At 39.3% G+C, this 22039-nt stretch overlaps 1 protein-coding gene across 3 annotated transcripts in view; it reads right to left on the reverse strand.

The window, feature by feature from the left end:
• LOC143164919 (protein FAM169B-like) overlaps nt 1-22039 on the reverse strand; it is a 41706-nt gene that overhangs the window by 10975 nt on the left and 8692 nt on the right. For 2 of the 3 annotated variants that reach the window (XM_076347995.1, XM_076347996.1), the window contains exons 2-5: nt 17656-17789; nt 14802-14901; nt 5706-5791; nt 3911-4085 (exon numbers count right to left, since the gene is read on the reverse strand). In XM_076347995.1, coding sequence (XP_076204110.1) covers nt 3911-4085; nt 5706-5791; nt 14802-14901; nt 17656-17789 — 495 coding nt within the window. Of the gene's footprint in view, nt 1-3910; nt 4086-5705; nt 5792-6297; nt 6371-7247; nt 7313-14801; nt 14902-17655; nt 17790-22039 lie in introns of those variants that run through there. The other variant, XM_076347997.1, reaches the window with a different exon arrangement.

The following is a 22039-nucleotide window of genomic DNA, read 5'->3' on the forward strand; positions in this document are numbered from 1 at the left end:
TTCTGATTTAATTTTTTTTTCTAAAAGAAATTTATGTAATCAGTGAAAAATAAAATCCTATTATCTTTTTAGGGATCTATTTCTAGAGAATACCACCTGGGCCACCAAAGTATTAAAAGAAATTTGCAAAGGCTTGTATGAAGAAAGGGGTGAAATGGATTTTAGCTTGGGTAGCCACTTCCAAAGATCATCTCTAAGGCTCTGGGGTAGCAAAAAGCAGAGACTGGGACAGGATTGCTTTGCTGCCTACTTTATATCAGCTTAGAGTTTTTGCAGTCACGTGTTCCCAAACTGTGATTTGTGGAGCATCTCTAAAGAATGAATGAGAAGCCAACAATGCATTTACTCCTGGTTCAACTGCATGTTTTACAGACCCAATTTTGTTAAGACTGGTTTGACTCACATCACAGAGAACACCATCTTTCTCCACCCTTTTACTACTAAGGTTTGACAAAAGGGACACAGTGAGCTTAGGAAGGGACGAGCTTTAACAATTTGATTCCTTTGCTTTCTGTACTGCAGACAGCCTGGTCTGCGACTGGGCAGCTCCTGTGTGTTATAAAAACAGCAATACATAACAGTAGGAAAAAAAAGCTGTATATAAAAAAGGGGGTTTGTTCTGTTTTATTCTTAAAGGTACTAAGACACTCCTGGCTCATAGCATCCTCCAACTTACTTACTGATTTATTTGCATTATGAATCTTTGTAGAAGATTCTCCTGACATTTATGTGAAGGTGGTAAAAGTCCATTTTCAGTAATTACAAGTCCTCAGTAAATAAAAAAGAAAAATTTTCAGGGAATTACATGGTCTCATTGCACAAAAAATAGTGTCAATAACTGTGGTCATTAATCCTACATCACTACACAAAACACATTCTTTTTGAGGTTTTCACACAGATTTAGAGCATGACAAGAAAAAAAATCTGAAAGAAAGAAATACTTAAAAAAATATAAAACAGATCTCAAAACCAAAGTATCTATATGAAGGCTTTCTGCAAAATATTTCATTTTCAGGTTACTGTCTGCAAAGAAAGGTACAGAGACAGGGAACTGTCATTTCCTGTTGTACCTTTAAGTAGCTACATTCAGTGAGGTCTAACTCCTCAGCTGTCTAATATGGAAGCCGCTGACATAGATAAAATTGGAGACATTTATCTTGGCACGTGACAAAGTGTCTTATCAGCCTCATTAGTGGCTTAGTACGTCTCATCAATCTTTAGTATACCCAGTGGTAAATGCTGCATGCCTGTCATTGGACAGGAATAGGCACATACCAGAGAGGCTAGGGTGATGATCTGTGTAGTCATGAATAAATTTTGTTTTAATAAAGGTGTCTAATGCTCACGAAAAGTGATAGCCTTGAAGAATGAGTCTTCTGTTTATCTACACAACAGGTGCAGGATGGTCAGTGTCAGTAGTTGCCAAATTGTCTCAAAACCTTGATGTGCAGTTACTGCGTCTCTCAGCAAGGTGGGTGCTCAAGACCATCTGTCCCTCTTTAGCTAGGCTATCAAAAGAGATCCAGTTAAGGATGTTCATAAGACGGATGGATGCGTGGAACTGGACCAAAATTACCAAGTTCACTTTGTGCAGGCCACCTAGGAACTGGCAAATGGAAATGACTTTACAATATTGCCAAGATAGTTAATTGGAATCACTGAAGTCCATTGAAAATTTAGTTTGCATAACAGCACACTAAATCTGTAGCAAAGATAGAACAGACTCTCTCCTCCTTGGTCACTGTTTCTATGATTCACCCAGATGACTTATGTTTGAAATAGCTATGCTCCACAGATCTGTTCTGGCTTATTTGGCTCCACTGAAGCATGTTTTTTGTTGTACTGTAGATAATGTAAAATTCACAGATGAGGAATACAGTTCAATACAACATCAGCATGAGAGTCTCAGTTACCTAATGAAGAAAACAAAACTATAAAGAATGGCCAGGTAATTGCAGAGCATGGAAATAAAGGGAATCAGAATCACATGGTGGGCACAGAGGAAAATAATTTCTTCCTAGGACCAGAAGCTGTAACAGAGGTCCAGCACAATATAAAGTCCTGTACTTAAAGCTGCTCCTACTAAACGTTCTGACCAGGACAGTAAAAGGAAAAAGAACTTACATTATTATAAAAAAAAGTTAAAAAAATAAATCTAACACAACAAGGTGAAATACAACTTCTAAGAGAAGATACTTATCTTAGCCTGTTTTGGGCCTAATAAATCCATGGCTTTTCTAGAAAGTAGTGATAATAGGATCAGCCAGAGCACGGCTGGTATGAAATTGAAATCACAGAACTTCAGAAAGAGGAATTATTTTCTAAATGTATACAGCAAATAGCAAAAAGGGGCAAAAGCAATCAGTTCCAAGCTTCCCAAAAAGGCTTTGGCAAAAGACTGCAGTAATTTGTGACACAGGCCAAAAACTAACAAACACAGCTGCCCAGAGGAAAAAAAAAAAAAACACTGGCAACAAAAGACAGATGCTGACAAAGCTGGACTTGAAGAATTTGTATTTTATGTGGACCTGGTTTAAAACCAAACTGTGACTCTCAACTTACTCAGAAACAGTTTCAACTTGGCTAATACTCCACCCATAACAGACTACTGTGCAAATTTATTTTACTGAAGCATGAATCATTACAGCCCATACAAGTGTTTCTTTCCAAAAGCTTTGCTCAGAAATATTTATGGACTTAAAGGAAAATGTACTATGGCAATTGAAGCGTTTGCCAATTACAAACCATTTCATCAGCATATTCACAGATATAGACAAGATTCCTTTATCATAGGCTGAGCCTTGATTCATCGTTGATAGTACAGTAGCACTGTACCAGCACAATGGTGTACAAGCTACACCTCAGTGTGAATAAGGATTTTGCAAATCCCAAGGCAGCAGAAGAGAAGAACATCTCTTATTGTTGCTGGCCTTTGAGGTTCTATCAGAGAAGGCACCTTCAGATCGTCCTCTGGAATCCCAAGCAATCCGTATCTGTACAGCTCTCAAGCTGTTTCTTATTCTCCCCTTTTGGACAGATGGCTACTGATTGCTGACTTGAACAATACATTTAGCTCCAAAGATACCAACTTTTCTACATTTAAGCTACTGGTATCAAGATGACACCCATGAATCTTAAACATAGACTGGTAACCAGCTCCTACATGGGGGTATGTACTCAACTGCATACCTGGAGTTATTCTAATGAAGCGTTTTCCACTCTAGACTGGTTAATAGCAATGTACCTGCATTAATACAAACTCTCTATTTAATAAAAGACCTTCACTAAAGCTTATACTGGTGCAACTATCCCTAAAGAATCAAACACATTGTTTCTTTTCTATGTTAGTTAATCAATTAATGATGAAATCAATTAATCATCATCCTTTAAATTGGGAGTACCACAACTGGAGAAAGCATTCTAGGACTGATGTAGTGCATACACCTTCCTCTACACAACCCAGCCACTGCTCCTAAGGCATCCAAGGATATTGCCACTTCTCGCTACCAGCCATTCCTGATACACTGGTTTTCCACTGTGAACTGTACTACTTTTTTCAGATATTCTTTCCAGGATAAAGTCCTCCATTCTGTGGGGAGGCCCTGCATTCTTTGTTCCTAGATGTACCACCTTCTACTTGGCTGCATTAAAGCATATTTTATTGGAATAAGTCAGTACCTCAGATCACTCAGTGTAACTGAGAATAGAGTTTGGAGCCATGATGTTTAAATGAAAGTAATATGGATGGCTTCCAAATTCTGGGAAAGTTTGTTCCCCAGATTCATTCTGAGAGAGATTTGATATAAAAATGTAAATGAGAGCCAGGATTATTTATACTGAAAGATAAACAAAAGGATTACATTTCTAGCTATTAGGAACCAATGGAAACGTGTCTCTAAAATGACCTTACCTTTCATCTTGACCGAGTAAAAGGCAACAGCCTCACCATTTCTCCAGAGTAACTTGGCACACTCAGTGGCAGAGTGAGGTAGAAAGAATGCATCATTAGCTGAACGCCCTTCCAGCTTTCCAAAAATAATGTAGTTCAGAACAAAGAGGACAATCCTTTCTCCAAACGTCTGGACCTTAGAGAACAAACAAAAACAGACCAAAGAAAAATGAAGCAGAGAATAGTATTTTGCATTTCATAAAAGGCTTCAAAATTAAAAGGGGCTGGGAGGGAGGAGGTCAAGAAACATGTACACTTAATTTGGGGAAAATACCTCATGAATTGGTTCAGATAGAAGAACAAAAACAGTTTTTCCCAGTGTTCCACCCTCTATCCAGAGGGCATAGAATAATTTAGTAATTTATAAATTTATAATTTATAGTAATTTATAAAGCTTGACATATCTCCTGTTGTCACAGAGAGGAATTCTAAAGCAGCAGTAAAAGAAGTATCTTGACTGTAGTCACAGCGAACTAGTCACAGATTTGGAAACAGGATCAAGGCAATCTAATCCTACCCAGAAGTGAAATAAAGACAGGATTCACTGTGTTATCCTGGTCACCTCTCCCCTATTACCTGTCTTGCCACAGCATCAAAGAACTTTAGTGGGCCAGGACCTTACTGAGGTAGACACTACACAAAACAGAGAATAAATACAGTATGTCCCAAACAGCTTATAATCTAGGTGTAACATGAACAATTAGATTTTATGCCGTGCTTCTTACCAGACAACCAACAGGACAGGGAGATGGAGCAATATAAAGGAACAAGATCGTATTGGTCATCAAGGTAAAAAGTGGTGCCAACAAGCTTTATATGAATGCTGAAAAAGAAAATGAGTGTTTCCACAAATAATGACAACTTACCTCTTAGCAATGAGCTAGAAGAGGCAAGTTTTCTATTTTCAGATATTTTTTCATTCTCCGTTGATATAGCAGATGCTTGAAAGCCTGAAAGCTGTGTTTCTGCTCCCAGTTCTATCTTGCAAGGATTTGTATCTCAAAATCCCTCCAGTTCAGTTACCCACAAAAAGCCTACTTAATTCAGTGAATAATTAAACTCTATGTATGGCAGATATTAGGGAAAGATGATAAAGAAACAGAATCATTAAGGACCAAAGCTGGACACAGAGGGTTGGATAGGAAACAGAACTGACTTAATAGCCTCATGGCAACACAAAGCTCATATGCAGTAGACATCTTGACTTCTTAGTTGAAAACAGACCCCAAATCTCTCAAATTACGAAAAAGTAGTTGTATCCTACTAAGATAATTTATCTGGAAAAAGAATTACAGATATAGAAACTATTAAATAACAACCATTTCATAAAATGAACACAATACAAACATTATTCAAGGCAAAAAAAAAATTATAACCAGCTAGATAAGACATTGTTCCAAAGGTTAGTAACACCTCCCATCAGACAGACAGTCAAGCAACACTGTAACGTGAAGAGTTATTGCTAATGAGGTAATTCGGTTTATCTGATTATTTCTTCAGTAGGCAGTGAGGGTAAACTAAAAACAAAAACTAGTAAATCCCACAGATGAATCATAAACTGCATGCACAAAATTGTTTGGAGAGGGTTAACGTGCGTGTCACTGTGCAATGGGAGACATGTAAAGTACTTGGTGAGACACAAAGCCCAGATCCCACAGGTTATAAGCATGAGCTATAGGAGATCAGAGACAATTACACGATTGTTCTAGCTGGAAAGTTCCAGGGAAAAGGCAACTGTTTAAAATAGCATCCTTACCGAAATTAGCCCAGCTCTAGAAGGATCAGCTGTCTTTACTACATCTTCAACAGGCCACCAACACTGGTTCAAATAAACTGCCAAAACTAGAAAAAGAAAAATACAGGGGAACACATTACCTGCAAATAAATACAAAGTTGGTTCTGAACCCTTCCACAAGCAGCCTCAGACCTACTTCTCCCTCCAGCTGACTCCAGTTTTATCTGCTGTGAGACAGCAGAACAACGATTGTATTTCAATTTCACCTCCATGTCCCTTGATATCCAATTTTCAGTACCACACGAGGCATCGAGTGAAGGTAATTTTTCTCAGGAATTGATGTGACTTTGGTGTGACAACCCATGTGCCATATGAATAAAGCACTTCCTGCATAATATCTGTTCGGTAGCATAGTAAGCTTGAGTGGCATTTGGGACAAAGAGTGCTACCTAGCTAAAGGTTACATTTTTGGAGTTTCTTTCAGACTTTCCCCTGTCCACATGCATACATGCCCGTATTTGCACCCACACAAGTCCAACACAAAAGTTTTTATATCCGGTTTATCAAATAGCTTTTCAGTTGCCTATGTGATTGAATTTCTATATATCTGTACCTTTAGAGTACGGACTCCTAAATCTCTGCATGGACAGATATTCGCGGAAGTTCAAATGCATACAGAGAGGTTTCTATCAACAAAGGACAGACATATGCACACGTAAGTAAGATACACTTTGCCCTGAAGCAAAAGTGTGTGACCAACCTACACATAAGTCAGGTCCTCTGCAAAACTTGCACCCCACTTCTTCCCATCCTTCCTGAATTTTTCACATATGCAGAAACAAGTATTTAAACCCTACTCCTGCATGTTCATCTACAGAATTCGTTGCCTGCCATTAGATTTACAAGAGAAAGACTGAAGCAGCAACAGTGACACTGAAATTGCTCACAAGCCTTGTTCAGAAAGAAAAGTTTTAACACAGGGTCATTTCAAAGGATATAGGATCGATTTTAAGGATTTAGATTAGGTTTTAGAATAAACATAGAAATTTGACCATTTATGACCACCAACACATCAAGCAGCAAGTATTTCAGCAAAAAGAACTTTCATTATCCATACAGTGGTGACATCCACCTAAAGAAAGTACATGGCCACAATTTCAGGAGTGCTCAAGAACATCAGTATCTTTACTATCTTCAAATAGGGCAGCTAGGGACAAACACAAGAAAGTTAAAAACCATCTATGAGTCAGAGACAAATTCACACACAAAGAAGTGAAATGGCTTTAACAGGATTCATCATTTACCTGTTTTAGCCTCAGGTTATACAAATGTCGCTGATGCGCACAGGTTAGTTTCCCTTTTTGCTTCAGCTTTTACCAGCTCCCACTGGCTTTAATGCTGGAGATTCCACTTAGCTAACTTATATTTCAAATAAATTATTAAAGCATGTGCCAAAAAGCATTACACTTTGTGTACTGGGTTAACAATGAAGAAAGTATTGCACGCAAGGGCAGATGCCTGTTTATAGCACCAGATTCAATTCATTAAATATTATGCACTTACTTGCATGGGAGTTTCATTCTCTTTCTGTGATGGATTCAATCTGTTCCCTCAATCCCTTCACTCTGCTTTCAAATGCAAGCAGCCACTGCTCCATTACACATCCATGAAACATGCAGCTACAAAGGGAGCTGAGTCAGACAAAGGGCACATAATGGGCCAAATGCTGACTTTAACGGCAGCTGCACAGAGGTTTGGTACATAGTTCAGACACATACAACACACACAGTAAAGGTCAGAAAAGTTTTAAAAATCTTTGAGGAAAATAGGAAGATGCATAACCATGTTCTAAGGAGCTACTTTTATAGAACACTTACTGTGCTATTCAATAATTTAAATGTGTGGAAGGCAACACTAGTTGACATAGCAACTGTCACATCACATTACTTGAGCAACCTTATCTATATGTATGCCTTCCTTGAAGGAAAAACATTTCTCCAGATTTCACAAACAGATGTACTTTGCTTTTTGTTATAATTTTTCAAGTCAACATCTGGTCCGCAGTTAAATCCATCCATGCTTCCCCATACTCTCATTTTCATTTTATAATCAACTTTGAGGAACGCTATTTCAAATGCAAACATGTTTTGTGAGACCACATGTTCCTTCACTCTCCTTTCCCAGCCTTCTTGTTCTTTCCAAGACATTCAGCTACGTTCACCTGATCATAAGAGATCAAGTTATTGCCAACAGCAAGTTACACACATCACCTGAACCCTGTGAATCATGATGTACATGATTACAATGATCTTGCAATGGCAAGACTTGATGTGCTTGATCTTGCAATTGCAAGACTAGGTGAAATGGATTAAGTCCAATACATTTCAGTTCACAATTAATAGAGTATATACATGCTCAGTTGAGTGGCTTGCTCTGTAAGCACTAGCTTGCTAACCCTCAGTACTTTGATAACTTGCCATCAGAAAACAAACTCAGAGTGTTGCAAGAAGTTGAGAGCCTGTGAAGCACACGATTCCATACCGCTACGGGTATTTGGAATACAGTACTGAAAAAAACTGAGTTGAATTAGGCACTAAGCATAATGCAATTGTGATTATGAAATGTCTCCTTTTGCTAGGCAAACATGGATCCCTTCCCAACCCAGGTCTGGATTATATTTTTACTTTCTAGGCTATGCTGGCCAAATGTTCCCACACTGGTGTGCAACTATTTGAATGAAATGTGCACATCAGGACTCTACACACAGAGTAAAGCAGAAAAATTAAAGCAACATCCAGCTTGGTACTTCTTTTTCCCCAGCCTTCATCTGAATTGCTGAAACGCATCCCTCAGTCACAAACTAAATTAAAGGCAATGCTATATACGAGAGATGTAATTTGAGTTTGTTTAATATATATAGAATGTACTAGTTCTTTACCTTAGATAAAGTCATCTTTACCTTAATTTTGGCAATATTTCAGATTCATGGTACACTTACAGAGGCTGCTTTTGCCAGATTTCCACCTTGGAAGGAGAATGGTAAATTACCCCAACAAGTATAAAATCACAGAATAGTTTGGGTTGGAAGGGACCCCTCAAGGTCATCTAGTCCAACCCCCCTGCCATAGGCAGGGACATCTTCAACTAGATCAGGTTGCTCAGAGCCCCGTCCAACCTGACCTTGAATGTTTCCAGGCATGGGGCATCCACCACCTCTCTGGGCAACCTGTGCCAGTGTTTCACCACCCCCAGCGTAAAAAATTTCTTCCTTATATCTGGTCTAAATCTGCCCCCCTTTAGTTTAAAGCCATTCCCCCTTGTCCTGTCGCAACAGGCCCCGCTAAAAAGTCTGCCGCCATCTTTTTTATAAGCCCCCTTTAAGTACTGATAGGCTGCAATAAGGTCTCCCCAAAGCCTTCTCTCCTCTAGGCTGAACAACCCCAAGTCTCTCAGCCTTTCTTCGTAGGAGAGGCGTTCCATCCCCCTGATCATTTTCGTGGCCCTCTTCTGGACCCGCTCCAACAGGTCCGTGTCTTTCTTATGCTGAGGGCTCCAGAGCTGGACGCAGTACTCCAGGTGGGGTCTCACCAGAGCAGAGTAGAGGGGCAGGATCCCCTCCCTCGACCTGCTGGCCACACTTCTTTGGATGCAGCCCAGGATACGATTGGCCGCCTGGGCTGCGAGCGCACATTGCTGGCTCATGTCCAGCTTTTCATCCACCAGCACCCCCAAGTCCTTCTCGGCAGGGCTGCTCTCAACCCCTTCATCCCCCAGCCTGTATTGATACCGGGGCTTGCCCCGACCCAGGTGCAGGACCTTGCACCTGGCCTTGTGAAACCTCATGAGGTTCACACAGGCCCACTTCTCCAGCTTGTCCAGGTCCTTCTGGAAGGCATCCCATCCCTCTGGCATGTCGACCGCACCACTCAGCTTGGTGTCATCTGCAAACTTGCTGAGGGTGCCCTCGATCCCACTGTGTCATTGATGAAGATATTAAACAGTACCGGTCCCAATACAGACCCCTGCGGGACGCCACTCGTCACCAGTCTCCATCTGGACATTGAGCCGTTGACCACTACCCTCTGGATGCGACCATCTAAGCAATTCCTCACCCACTGGACAGTCCACCCATCAAATCCATACCTCTCCAGTTTAGAGAGAAGGATGATGTGGGGGACCGTGTCAAAGGCCTTACAGAGGTCCAGAGAGACGACATCTGTAGCCCTTCCCGTGTCCGCTGATGTAGTCACTCCATCATAGAAGGCCACTAGGTTGGTCAGGCAGGACTTGCCCTTGGTGAAGCTGTGCTGGCTGTCTCAAATCACCTCCCTGTCCTCCATGTGCCTTAGCGTAGCTTCCAGGAGGATCTGTTCCATGATCTTCCCAGGCACAGCTGTGAGACTGTCTGGCCTGTAGTTCCCTGGGTCTTCCTTTTTTCCCTTTTTAAAAATGGGGGTTATGTTTCCCCTTTTCCAGTCAGTGAGAACGTCACTGGACTGCCACGACTTCTCAAATACGATGGATAGTGGTTTAGCAATAGTAGTTAGCAAGTAGTTCCATGCAACCAAGCCTAGGTCAGCTCTGATAATGGAGCAAGCTCAGAGATCCTACATTAAACTGCGTTCTGCAACGTTGACATACCCCGAATACCTGTGTCCCCTAGTTCTCTATCTTTAAAATAGAGTAAGAGCATTTCTCTCTCTCCCCTAAGAGTCTTATCGAAATAAATACATTAAAGCTTGGGAGGCATGCAGATGCTGCAGTAATGGCAGCCATTCAAGTATCTAAGATAGATATCTTCCTGCAACCAATTACATTTTCTTCTACAATTCAAGTTTTACTCAGTGATTTGTTGCAAATGTCTTGTGATAAATGTTCCATGGCATCTAACAGTTATTGTAAATTATTATATACAGCATACAGAAAATGCCACGATAGGGTATGTTTATTTAGTGTTACAAAGATGTTAATCACCCATGCTATGCTCTGTAAGCCCTTACAACACAATTTACATTCTCATAAAAGTATCTGTACAGATATACTAACAGAACAGAACACTCAGCCCATCAAAAATAAATTAAAAATGCTCCCAACCAAGACCAAGTCCTATGGAAAAGCTACCGTATTCATTTTCTCTTTGAAATATGCAGGTCATTTCAGACCACAAGCTATGCATCACTTCTGGACTCCCCATCTGATCAAGATGATCAGATACAAATCTCAGTATTGGAATCAACCCCCCTTTAACCTATGTTCAAGAATTAAACGCCATCAAACTTTAAAGCTCTTCACAGGCAAACTTGCAGCTAGGCTGCTAAATTCAGTATTTTTCCAGAGTCTAAATTATTAGAATTTCAAACATAAATTATTGATTGACAATATTTTCTTTGGGAACTGTGGGAAAATAAGTATATTACAGTGGATATTATTTCATGAGTATTATATACATCATTTTATCTATGCAGTACTTAACTATTATAGATGTAAACACAAATGAAGCTGAAAGAGGAAATCCCATCGCATATGAGTGTAAGACATACAAGGTACACAGCTTTCTCATTGAGATTAAGGTACTGCCCAGGTGTGCGGTTAACCCCAGCAATCGTCAAGGCTTTGTACCGAGTTCATTTTAGGGGGTGAGGGATGTTGGGAAGCCACCAGGAGCAAAGGTGGAGATGTTGGAGCTAAGCTGAAGGAACTGATGGTGTCAGGGATAGAGCTGGAGAACAGAACTAAATTGAAAAGGCTGTAGCCAGGGTTTTGGCAGTCACCAGTCAGTAGAACCACTGGAGCAGAGGGAGATTGTGGCTTTCGGGAGCAATATGATATGGTCTCACAGCATCATGTGAGCTGTGGCAGAACCAAGCAATGAGGATTCTAACGCTTCTTGCTGATTCACTATCCACACCAGGACCTGAGAAGTACACAACTAAACATGCCCTACATTCTTATTAGCTGCATCTTCTACTCTGTTTTCAATTGCTTCTCAGTAAAGCACCTCTACCCCAGCGTATCCTGGGTCACCCTTGGCTGCCTTCCCCCACTGGACTTCAGAAATGTCCAAATGAATTGCAAGAGGAAAAATCAGTGGGCCATGTTTGCATTAGCAAGACTAACACTAACAAAACTGAATTCCCCGAGCAAAACATTTGGTGCAGAGAACCTGATGTTCACAAATTCTAGCCTGGTGTTGAAAACTAAAACCCCATTAGAGGTTGGGGCACATCACTGTGCTTTTGGAGTGCATCCTCTAATTTCATTTCAGCCAAAGTAATCTAGTTCATGCACTCCGAGACTGCTCCTTGATATGAACTGAAGCACAGTACGTGGGGACAACCAGGAAATTTGCTTCTAAGAGCACTTCTGGTGTGAAGTAGAACTAAAATGCAGATGCACCGGGCAGCACATGAGAAAGAGAAGAGATCAACTACAGAAGATTGTTTGCCTCTCCCATCTGGATGAAACTCGAGTTCACAAGAAAAGTGTAAAGCTCATGGGAGGAAAAAAAATCATGCAACCTGTTTAGTGTTTTAACTTCCTGCCCATGTCCTTAAGTAACGATAACTGAGTTAATAAATATTGCTTTTCTTTGAAGGAATTGGTTTTGAAACAATTTGATCTGTTCACTGGTCAGAACAAAAGGTCATATTAAGCAAATCCAGATGGACTTGCCACCTTAACACAGTCTGTTGCCTTAAGAGTCAATTCCAAATCTTTTGAACTGTGGGAAAAATATTTGGACAAAATACTTCAAGTGTATATACCCATATGTATAGGTACGCATACACATATACACACACCCCAGCAGACTTTAAAGAACTAATGAAAATTTATTAAAACTCATCTAACGAAAAAAATCACATCAGTCAATTTTGATGTGTGTAGGAAGGCTGGCCACATGTTTATAGCATATAAAATCCAGAAACAAAGAACTTCCAGTAAAATCTTTTATATTGTACCTTTAAAAAGAAATATTAAAAGCCAGATAATGTAGGCCTTACTTAAATAACTAGTCTTACTGATCTCTGTGAGACTGTTTCTGTGACTATGGGCTGGTGACTCAAGCTAAAGTTTTGCAAGGGGGTCACAGTAGTCAGTCAGCCTGCTGTTTATAATATAATAAGGTGTTTATTCTGCTAGGTTTAAGCTTTTAATGCAGATAGCTATCATATAATTTAGGCTCCAATGTGGACTTGTTTGACTTGTTCCTGTGGGAAATAATTTTTTCCTTGTGTATATGTATCTCATTAATACTTGTTGTTCCTAATACTATTAGATCATTTAACTGAAGATTTGTGCTAAATGCACTTTCACCTGCATTTATTTAATAATTCTTTATTTTTGCATTGTAGTTGTTACAGATCCCCATTCCTCTTGTGCAGCCTAAACTAACTTAAAGCTGTTTTCAACTACATTCCTTTGAACATGAGTTAGTAGGTATGCACAACGGCACTCATAGAGCAAGTCTGGCCTTCAGTGTAGACGCTTCTCTCCTTTATCACACCAGTGCCTATCTCTCTTCAGACAAACATTAATGGAATATATAAATTAATGTCAGGAAAGTAATTCTATATCAATAGTTTTAGGGGGACCACAAAGTCTTTTGACTACACTTGTAACTTGGAAAGGTCTCCTACCTTCAACTATGTGAATCACAACCCGTTAGCAAACGTCCAATTGAAATCATATGTAAAAGGAGCTGGAAAACTTTGCAGAGTTCACCTCTAATCACAGATGACTTTAATGTGGCTTTTGTTCTTATGAAGAAATTTCCCAGTTACAGGGTTTGGACTGAACAATGAACACTTAGTTACACTAATACCACCTGTTCTGGGAGTGTAAGATTGTTACCTGACACACTTTAGAACTGAACACAGAGTGCTAAACTTCTTTGCCTTGCCTTTGTTGTATTATTAAGAATACTGGCTATTAAAGCCTTTCAGGTGTAATTTATAGCTTATACTTTAAAAAAAAAAAAAAAAGTATGCTTTTAATGACAGATGTCATTAGTTTGCTGCCACATTTGGAAGCTGAAAGTTTAAGAGGTTTCATCTGTTCTGTATTCCCTAAGTGACACAATGGGTCAATGCATAGGTTCATGTCTTTGTTGTAGATGTTCCAAAAATTCTATAGCCCATGGCTTCACAACAGCTCCAACACTCCTCATTTAACCTAGGTGGGTCACGACCTGGGCTTTTGGTACTATGCAACTTGGAGTCAAGCTTCCCGTTAATGACAGTGGTATCAAAAGTTGTTACTTTACATTTGTGTTTTTTCATATTCCATAGTCAAAGACACTTGCCTAAGAGAGTAAGCAGGAAGAAATCGGGCTGCGTCTGAAGATATTGCGATCCTGATAGCAGGAAGATAAAACTTAGATAAAATTATTGATCAAATCTTAATAACCTGTTGATACTTGAAGCAGTGACTCATGAAACAGAAACACCAGTAAGCACATGCTGACTTCTACTGCCTGTAACACAACTGTAGTGTATCCCTGTCAAGCTGACACATGACTGTAATAGGAAAACACCAGCATTACTTGCAGTAAGCAAGGCAAAGCTGGTAGAGTTTAAAGAATATCTTGGGAGAACTGCCAAATAAAATGGATTTTAACTCAATTCTTGAGCACAGTCTCACTCCAAATTTACCCCTCACACACCAGTACTGGAAATAGGAGGCAATTAAACCTAGGACTGAAGAAGATATCATGAAGTAAAAATAACATGAATAAGAATCAGTAAGACCTAATACAATTTCACATATATATTTGTTCCTGTTTAAGGATTTCAGAATTCCATCCAAACTATAATGCATTAAATTTCACATCATCATGAATTAGAAAAATATTACCCCATTGAACAAACTCAAAAAGAATAACAGATTTACCCAAGGTGATTTTTCAGCTACCAGCAGAGCTATGCATAGACTTTGAAAGCCCTGATTGTCAATCCTCCCTTCTAATCAGTAGCCCACCGACACAAATCCTTGACAGGTAAACTGAATCCACTTCATATTCAAAACAAATCCCAAAATATTTACATATTAAAACAAGCAGACATCTTAAAAGTAAAGAAAGTACTAATCAAATTTAAAAATATTTTGACCAATTCTAACCTGTCTCTTTATCCTTTGGATCAGTTAACAGCAACATTTTGCAAGTAGGATTATTTCGGTAGAGAGGGACAAAACACACACAGGAATCTTCAAGTTTAACCTAAAAAACAAACAAACCCTGTAGCTGTTTGTACTGCAAAGCTCGCAAGAAGTATTTCATGTGTTAGATGCACTTATGATATGTTTTACTAACATGCATGGTATAAGCTTAGCACAACACCCTCTCAATCCTGAACTTCAAGGCACTGAAACATACATAATATTCTAATATTATCAGTAAGTAATGTTAATTTAAAAGAAATCAAGCTACCGAAGTTAGTGAAGACCTTAATGCTGACTTACTATGATTAGTACATAACCTAGCTTTGAACACAGTTACATGCAGACAAATGGTGTCATGAAAGAAGAGACACATCAAATAAAAACAAATACAACTTGCACTTCTTACAGCATCGTCCAGTTGAGTACTTGCGGTGTTTTGCAAACAATGAATTAAGCCTCAGGGTACAAGGAGTATCAAAGCATTAGGGCAGTGCCCGGGCAGTTTATCTGAGAGGCACAGGGAGGGTAGATAATTGGCACAAGGTGGTTACGTTGAAGGCCAAGCTAAAAATCAAAATGCAGCTCTCAAGCTCTCAGTCTTAGACTAAACTTCTAAATGATGTGACACATAAACACAAAATTACTGTGCTCAAACAGCTCTATATGCATAGAGATGACGATTTCCATATGAATATTGCAAATGCTCTCATGTAAGTTTAGGTACAGGCAAAGAGCGTGCATAATTTAGCACAGTATGTACTGTACTTTCAAAAATCTGGTCCATTGTGTATGTGTGGGTGTGCCTCTCTCTCTAATTGCACCCATTTGTCAGTTTGCTATGAAACTCAAATCAGTCATGTGATACATTTAATATTTCTTGGTGCATGGAAGGAGTAGCATGAATATGGATTATTCAAGATAACTTTAAGTTGAAACCAGTGTTCACTAGTTTATGAGTGCCAGAATCCTGGGATCATCTATGCAAACACTGGACTCCAGGAAAAAAACTGAAAACTGCCTGAAATCTGTATTCATGAGCTTCCTGAAATCTCAGTATGTTCTGAGGATTCAGTCGTTCTTTGCATGCTTCAAATATAACAGCATCGATGTCATTATGGCACCTGGGAGCATTACTATAATGAAAAGGCCAGTACTATTTCCAATACTGCTCTGACTGTTATTTTGTTTTATAAGGTAATGTGCACTTTCACAGGTGCTAACAACATCAGCATGAGCCAAGCATAGCTTTCTCTGTATGAACGCTGCCAACGGGCTTCTGTCCTGACTTGCAATAATCCTTGCTATTTGTGTACTGAATGCTTGACCAAAGACCATGCCATACTGAAAAGAAGTTCTGTGACCCGAGCAAGTGGGCTGATAGCCACTTAACACTTGCTAAATAATTATTCATGGTTGCCGGTCCTGCCACTTGAAACCTGCTTAAAATCAGATGCACAGAGAAAAAAAAGCCTGGTAATGGCAGCCATTATTCAAACACCAAAATCCTCATCCTTCAGGTTGTAAGTATGTAATAAAGATTGTTAGCTGAGATGTTCACTGGGGATGGGATCTTTACCTTACTACATTTAATTTATTATTAATTACAAAATATCAACATTCTTTGAACTATTTATTACAGAGTATAAGGAAAAAAACAATACAGCAAGAACATTACCATTACTTATGCCCTTGACTAGCTGTCTGACTGCAGATTAGATTAGACCTGAATTAAATGAATGCAAAGAGAAATGTGTTGCTATGAGACTCAAATCAGTCACATGATATATTTAAGGTCTGATGACAAGCCACAAAATCAAGACAGTTCTGAATCAAAAGCCAGAAGTCCACCTTTAACTGATCTCACTGTGTCTAGCTATTGCAGGAATACATACAGCACTGCTTGGGATTTCTGAGCCTCTAAAAGTACAACCAGGCATGAAAGGCTGAGGTAAGGACACAGAAGCCCTAAACTGGGGGATCTTTGCATTTTCAGGTTTGTTTGTATTTAACCCTACATGGTCCACTAGAGGGCATTAAAAGAGTATTTAAAGCTAGTTACAGTCACGGCTAAAAGATGAAGCTACCCACCTGAAACAGCGTTTTTCTGGAAACTACTGCATATTATTTTCCTAAATTGTAGAAAAGCCACCGTAGTCCAAACTTTCATTTCAACTAATCCACTTACTGGTTTGACAGTACAGTAACAGTTAGCCCAGCACACCTTTTATGATCTAGAAAATGCCCAGAATGAAAGGTTTCATAGGTTGACTGAAGTCAGAATAGGCCTGCTCACTCATCTCCAATGCATTCCCCCCACGTGGCTCAGGAATGGACCCTAAAGCATTGGCACCTACAGTATTTATACCATCTACCAATCACATCTGATCAGAATTCCTTTGGAGAACCCATATTGGAAATTATCAATATAAGTATTGGAAAGAATGGAAACAAAAGATACACTATATCACAATACCTGTGTAAACTGCACAGTTGAGGCAGAATACAGAGCTGAGCTATGGTATAAACGTCTATCAAATTCACTTTTGATTCAGTCCTATAAGGAGGCAGGTCAAGATGCAAAGTTCAGCTAAGTACTTCAAATCCTCATCCACACTTGGAGGGTTTTAGACTTGTAGTTTAAGCTTATCTCTCATTTGCAGCATGCAAACTGTTTGAAATAATGCAGGTGATTTTAAGAGATTTGTAATCGGGCCACACCAGTTTACCCCTATTCACAGACAGACTATGAGCACAACCAACAAACTAGTTTGCAAGTATCTAACTTGCAGTATTAAAAACATCAGCCTACTACCTCTTCTCCTCCAGGGATCGAAAAAACATCAGGAGTGTACGATGATTTCTTCAAGAGTTTTTCATAGTATGTTTCGGCATCTACTTGCAGAACCTCTGGATCTCCTGCTAACGTATCTACCAAGTAAAGGCAACCTGTAGTTAAAATAAAACACAAGATATTTTTACTTTTTAAATGAACTAAGAAACATGAGTTTTAAAACCTCAGTTTCCCCAGCAGCTGCGAGGTGTAGCTGGGCCCTTATTGTTCCCATTAGAGCCTTTTGTATAATCCTAGTCTAAAATAGTAAGGCTGGTAAAAACCTATCTATATGTTATTTACTTCTTGACATGCAATTTTACTAAGTAGAACCATGACAGCATCAAATCACATTTGTCTCGTTTGAATTCAACAAGCACAGTCTCAAATTTCTCTAGGTGTAAGTAAATTGCTTTAAAGCTGGAAGAGCAAAAAAACTTCTTCAGAACACAGCCTGAGTTTTAGTACTGTCCAAAAATATAACAGGAAAAGAATTCCAAAGCTTCCACTCTTTCTTGGAAGACTGCCCCTTTATGGGTCAGTCCATGATCTGTTGTATATCATTATTTTTCTCTTTCTCAAGTAACTTTAATTGGGCACTTTCACAACAATGAAATAATGTCAAAACAAATTAAAATATTTACCCAAGAGTTCCCAAAATAGTAACCATCACCTTTTATGCAACAAACTTTTAATCCATGTGACTCAATGCTGAAGGGTATTCATGCAAGGTATCTGTTAATTGCATGCAAACAAAAATTACATACATCTGATGCCTGTTACCTAAATGCAAAGTCCAACTCAGTGCTCATGAGGAACCAAGCAACCTCCTCCTGATATAACAAACCAGACTGATTGGTGGCTCATCACCACCACAGGATAAAGAATATCAGAAGAAATGGGTTAGCAGTCTAAACAGTATTCTGCCAGTCTTCTATCATAGGAAGGAAATAGTTTCAATTTAAGGGGCTTTCAATCAACAAGCCACACCTGCAACTCTCATAAGCCCCAAACTGAGGACAAAATCTTCTACCACACTGCTATAGTTGGAATCTTAGTTCTGAATCCTCCATTTTTAATCATGGTTTGCTCTCACATGGAAGCTCCTGTGACCCAAGTTTAATGTGAAATAACTGCACTGATAGTAAGTGCAAAGTAAACGGCTGAGACAATGAACAGTCTTACAAGGGCCATTGCAAGAACTGTCCATATTAAGATTCAGAAACTGTGAATCATAAAAGTACCATATTGAAAATGATACCTTTCCATGTAAAAGTAGGAGCATGGGATTTGCAGTACCAGGTCAGACTATTCACCCACCGTCCCACCATCCTCCCTCTGGCAGTGATCAGTATCTGATTCCTCAGCAAAAGGGTGAGAAACTACAACTGGTAATTCACCACCACCCAGCACTGCTTAAAATGCTTTAAACGTTATTTTCCTGCCCTTTGCAGGCAATCAGCTTACATCCTGAGGCTTGACAGCAAAGCTCTCTAGTCAGAATGCTGAACAGAAGCTACTCTGTAAATGGTTTTCATAGTATGTTTGTATGTGACAAAATGGGAGAGAAAGCAGCATTGCAACACTGGCCAGTTGAGTCACATTATAAAATCCCAGCCAGTACTTAGCAGTGGCAGTTTTCTTCTGCAGCGGCCTCCCCCAGTGTACTGTGTAACACCATCAAGCAAAGAAGCCATATAAGGGAAAGAAACTAAAGATTATTTTTAAAAACTTTAGTAATTTACTGAAGTAAATTTACTAGTAAATTAATTCTTTGCAATAGAGCAGCATGTAAGACTTATGTTTAGCACAAAGAAAAATATTGGCCACGCTAATAAATACTATTCATGAGATGCTGCTTACCAGGCTACATCCTGCCATTGTTAAGCCAAAGCAACTTAATAAGCACAATCATGTTTTCTTCTCACTGAACAAAACAACTAGTGCCTTCAAAGTTACACTAACTTTCTGGTACATAATATGCTTGTATTCTAAGGTAATAGTGACCATTTGAAGGCTGAAATAATGTCACAGATTAAATAATCAGGCATTAGAGAAAACTTCTGATCGACTTTCCATTAACACAGCTTTCCACAGAAGTAATTTTTTTCTCTAAAAAAACGCTTTTAGACTTCCAGTTAACTTGTCTTTCTCATGTAATACTCTGAAAATTCCCAAGTGAGTTAGGAGCACATATTCCAATAAAGGGGAAATAAAAAAATTTTTCATGAAGAACACAAATCCGTCTCAGCTTCTGTATATAAGGTGGGGGGAGAGAGATTGAGAGTGAGGTTCCTTTAGGGACAATACAGAGCAGAAGTCTAACTCTAGGTACCCTGGAGTGTCCTCAAGAAGCCAGTTGTGCTAAGGCTGGCTTTTGTGAACATCCCCCCCAAACTTGCATACACATGCACATACCACTAATACTGTTCAGCTGCCATAGGCAGGAGAAAAATCACTGGTTTGAAATTTTTTTACGTTAACTAATGTGTTTCCCAGTTTTCCCCAGTACAAAGTGAAGAAATTATATTTTCCCTCCTGTATACGTCCCTTTTATGCTTTTTTGGTATACAAAACCAAAAAAAAAACCTTGACGAAGTCTAACCATAACTATTGTTATTAGGCATTTGACTACAACAATAATTACTGCTGGCTAACAGGATGTTATAAAGGTTCCAAAATCAATTGCAAAATAATTTGTTAACTTTGCTTTAAAAGAAAAGCAACACTATTCTCCTCTGAGTGCTTCAGTCTGAGGCCCCTGTCAGCATCTTGGGATACCAAAATTGCAACGTTCCAAGGACAGCCTTTTAACCTAATTTGAATTACAGGATTTCATTCAAATTTGATCTTACCTAGCGGCAACAAAAGAGCACATTGTGGCAGCCAATCTGCTAGACACCCAGCGAGCACTTCTTTCAAACAGGCGATGTGCACAAAGGGTTACCATCTGGGGGAGGGAGGGAGCGAGGAAGAGGGGGAGCGAAGGAGAGCAGGAGGGTTGAGTCATAAAAAGGGGGCCTCTTGCTGCAGCCACAGAGGAGGGACCATAAACCATAAGGAGAGTAAATTTAGAACGGGAGGCCTACTGCATTAGAGGGATTCCTGACATTTGCGCTGAAGTGGCTGCCATCTTAAATAGCCAAAGCTGGTAAACAAGGTCAAGACATCATCTAGGCGGATTCTACAGCAGCAGTGACAACAAAGGGTTTACAGACAGGTACCAGACTTTGTCATTTACAGGGAACCGGCATTCAGGGCAAAGGATGAGGAAGTGTATGCAATTCAACTGAAAAAAACTTATCTAGAGATAAATAAATGAGAAATCTGAACGGGCATATTTCCATTTCAAACATACAGAGAGTAGATTTTAAAGCAAAAACTAACACCGCGTCTGCTTCTTCTCTCTTTTGTTTCCATGGAGCAGTCTGGGCCACATTCTCAAGCGAGGATGTGTAAGTACATCTCCTCTCACTCTAGTGATCTGTCATCAATTTGCACTAAGAATCTGATTTTTAAAATGAAAAGCTACAGCTAAAACCAGCTATACAAACAAGCAGGCACTGCCCATACAACTCGGTCACCTTTATGAGATAATACCCTCCAGCACCTATAGGTACCTCAGCCTAAAACTTCACACAACTCTGCCAATAAGGTATAAACCAAGGCCCCTGTTTCAGTCCTGATCCCTAAACTCAGCTTTTTTTAAACCCACTGCTATTCCACCTCTGATTTTCTCCAGAATAGAGAGCTGAATTTTATGGTGGTTTCATAAAGTGGACAAATATCCTTCTTGAGAGGTAGAAGTCAAAGTTCACTTCGCTTACGATCCAAAAAGATCAATATGTGGGAATCCAGATAGATCTGATTAACATGCTTACATTCTGCACCAGGTACATAAATAACAAATGCAATCACAAAATAGAAGACAATTTCTAGCTTAATGTAGAAATTAACTTTTGTAGAGTAGAGACAGACCCCAGTCATTACAGATTCAGCAAGAACTTCATTCTATCAGTTAAAGTAAGCAGGAAATATTTTTCCATGAGCAAAAGAATTTATTCTCAATACAACAGAAAACACATGGTGCACACACTGGCATGTGAAATTCCACAAGTGAAACTACAGACTGCTGTAATGGCCGAACGTAAATTACATGCTTCGATCTAATCAGATATTCTGAAGGTTCTTTTTGATGATCCTTCTATATCCTCTGCAACTAAACCCTGTGCCATAATAGAAATAATTTAACTAGAATATAGGTAACCACAGACTTATCTCATTAATATAATGCTACAGCAATTCAAATCACCATTACATTCCTCAAGCTCTCTTTCACTAGACTAGTCATTTTAGTACCTATGTA

The sequence above is a fragment of the Aptenodytes patagonicus genome, chromosome 10 (genome assembly GCF_965638725.1).
Source record: "Aptenodytes patagonicus chromosome 10, bAptPat1.pri.cur, whole genome shotgun sequence".
Lineage (NCBI taxonomy): Eukaryota > Metazoa > Chordata > Aves > Sphenisciformes > Spheniscidae > Aptenodytes > Aptenodytes patagonicus.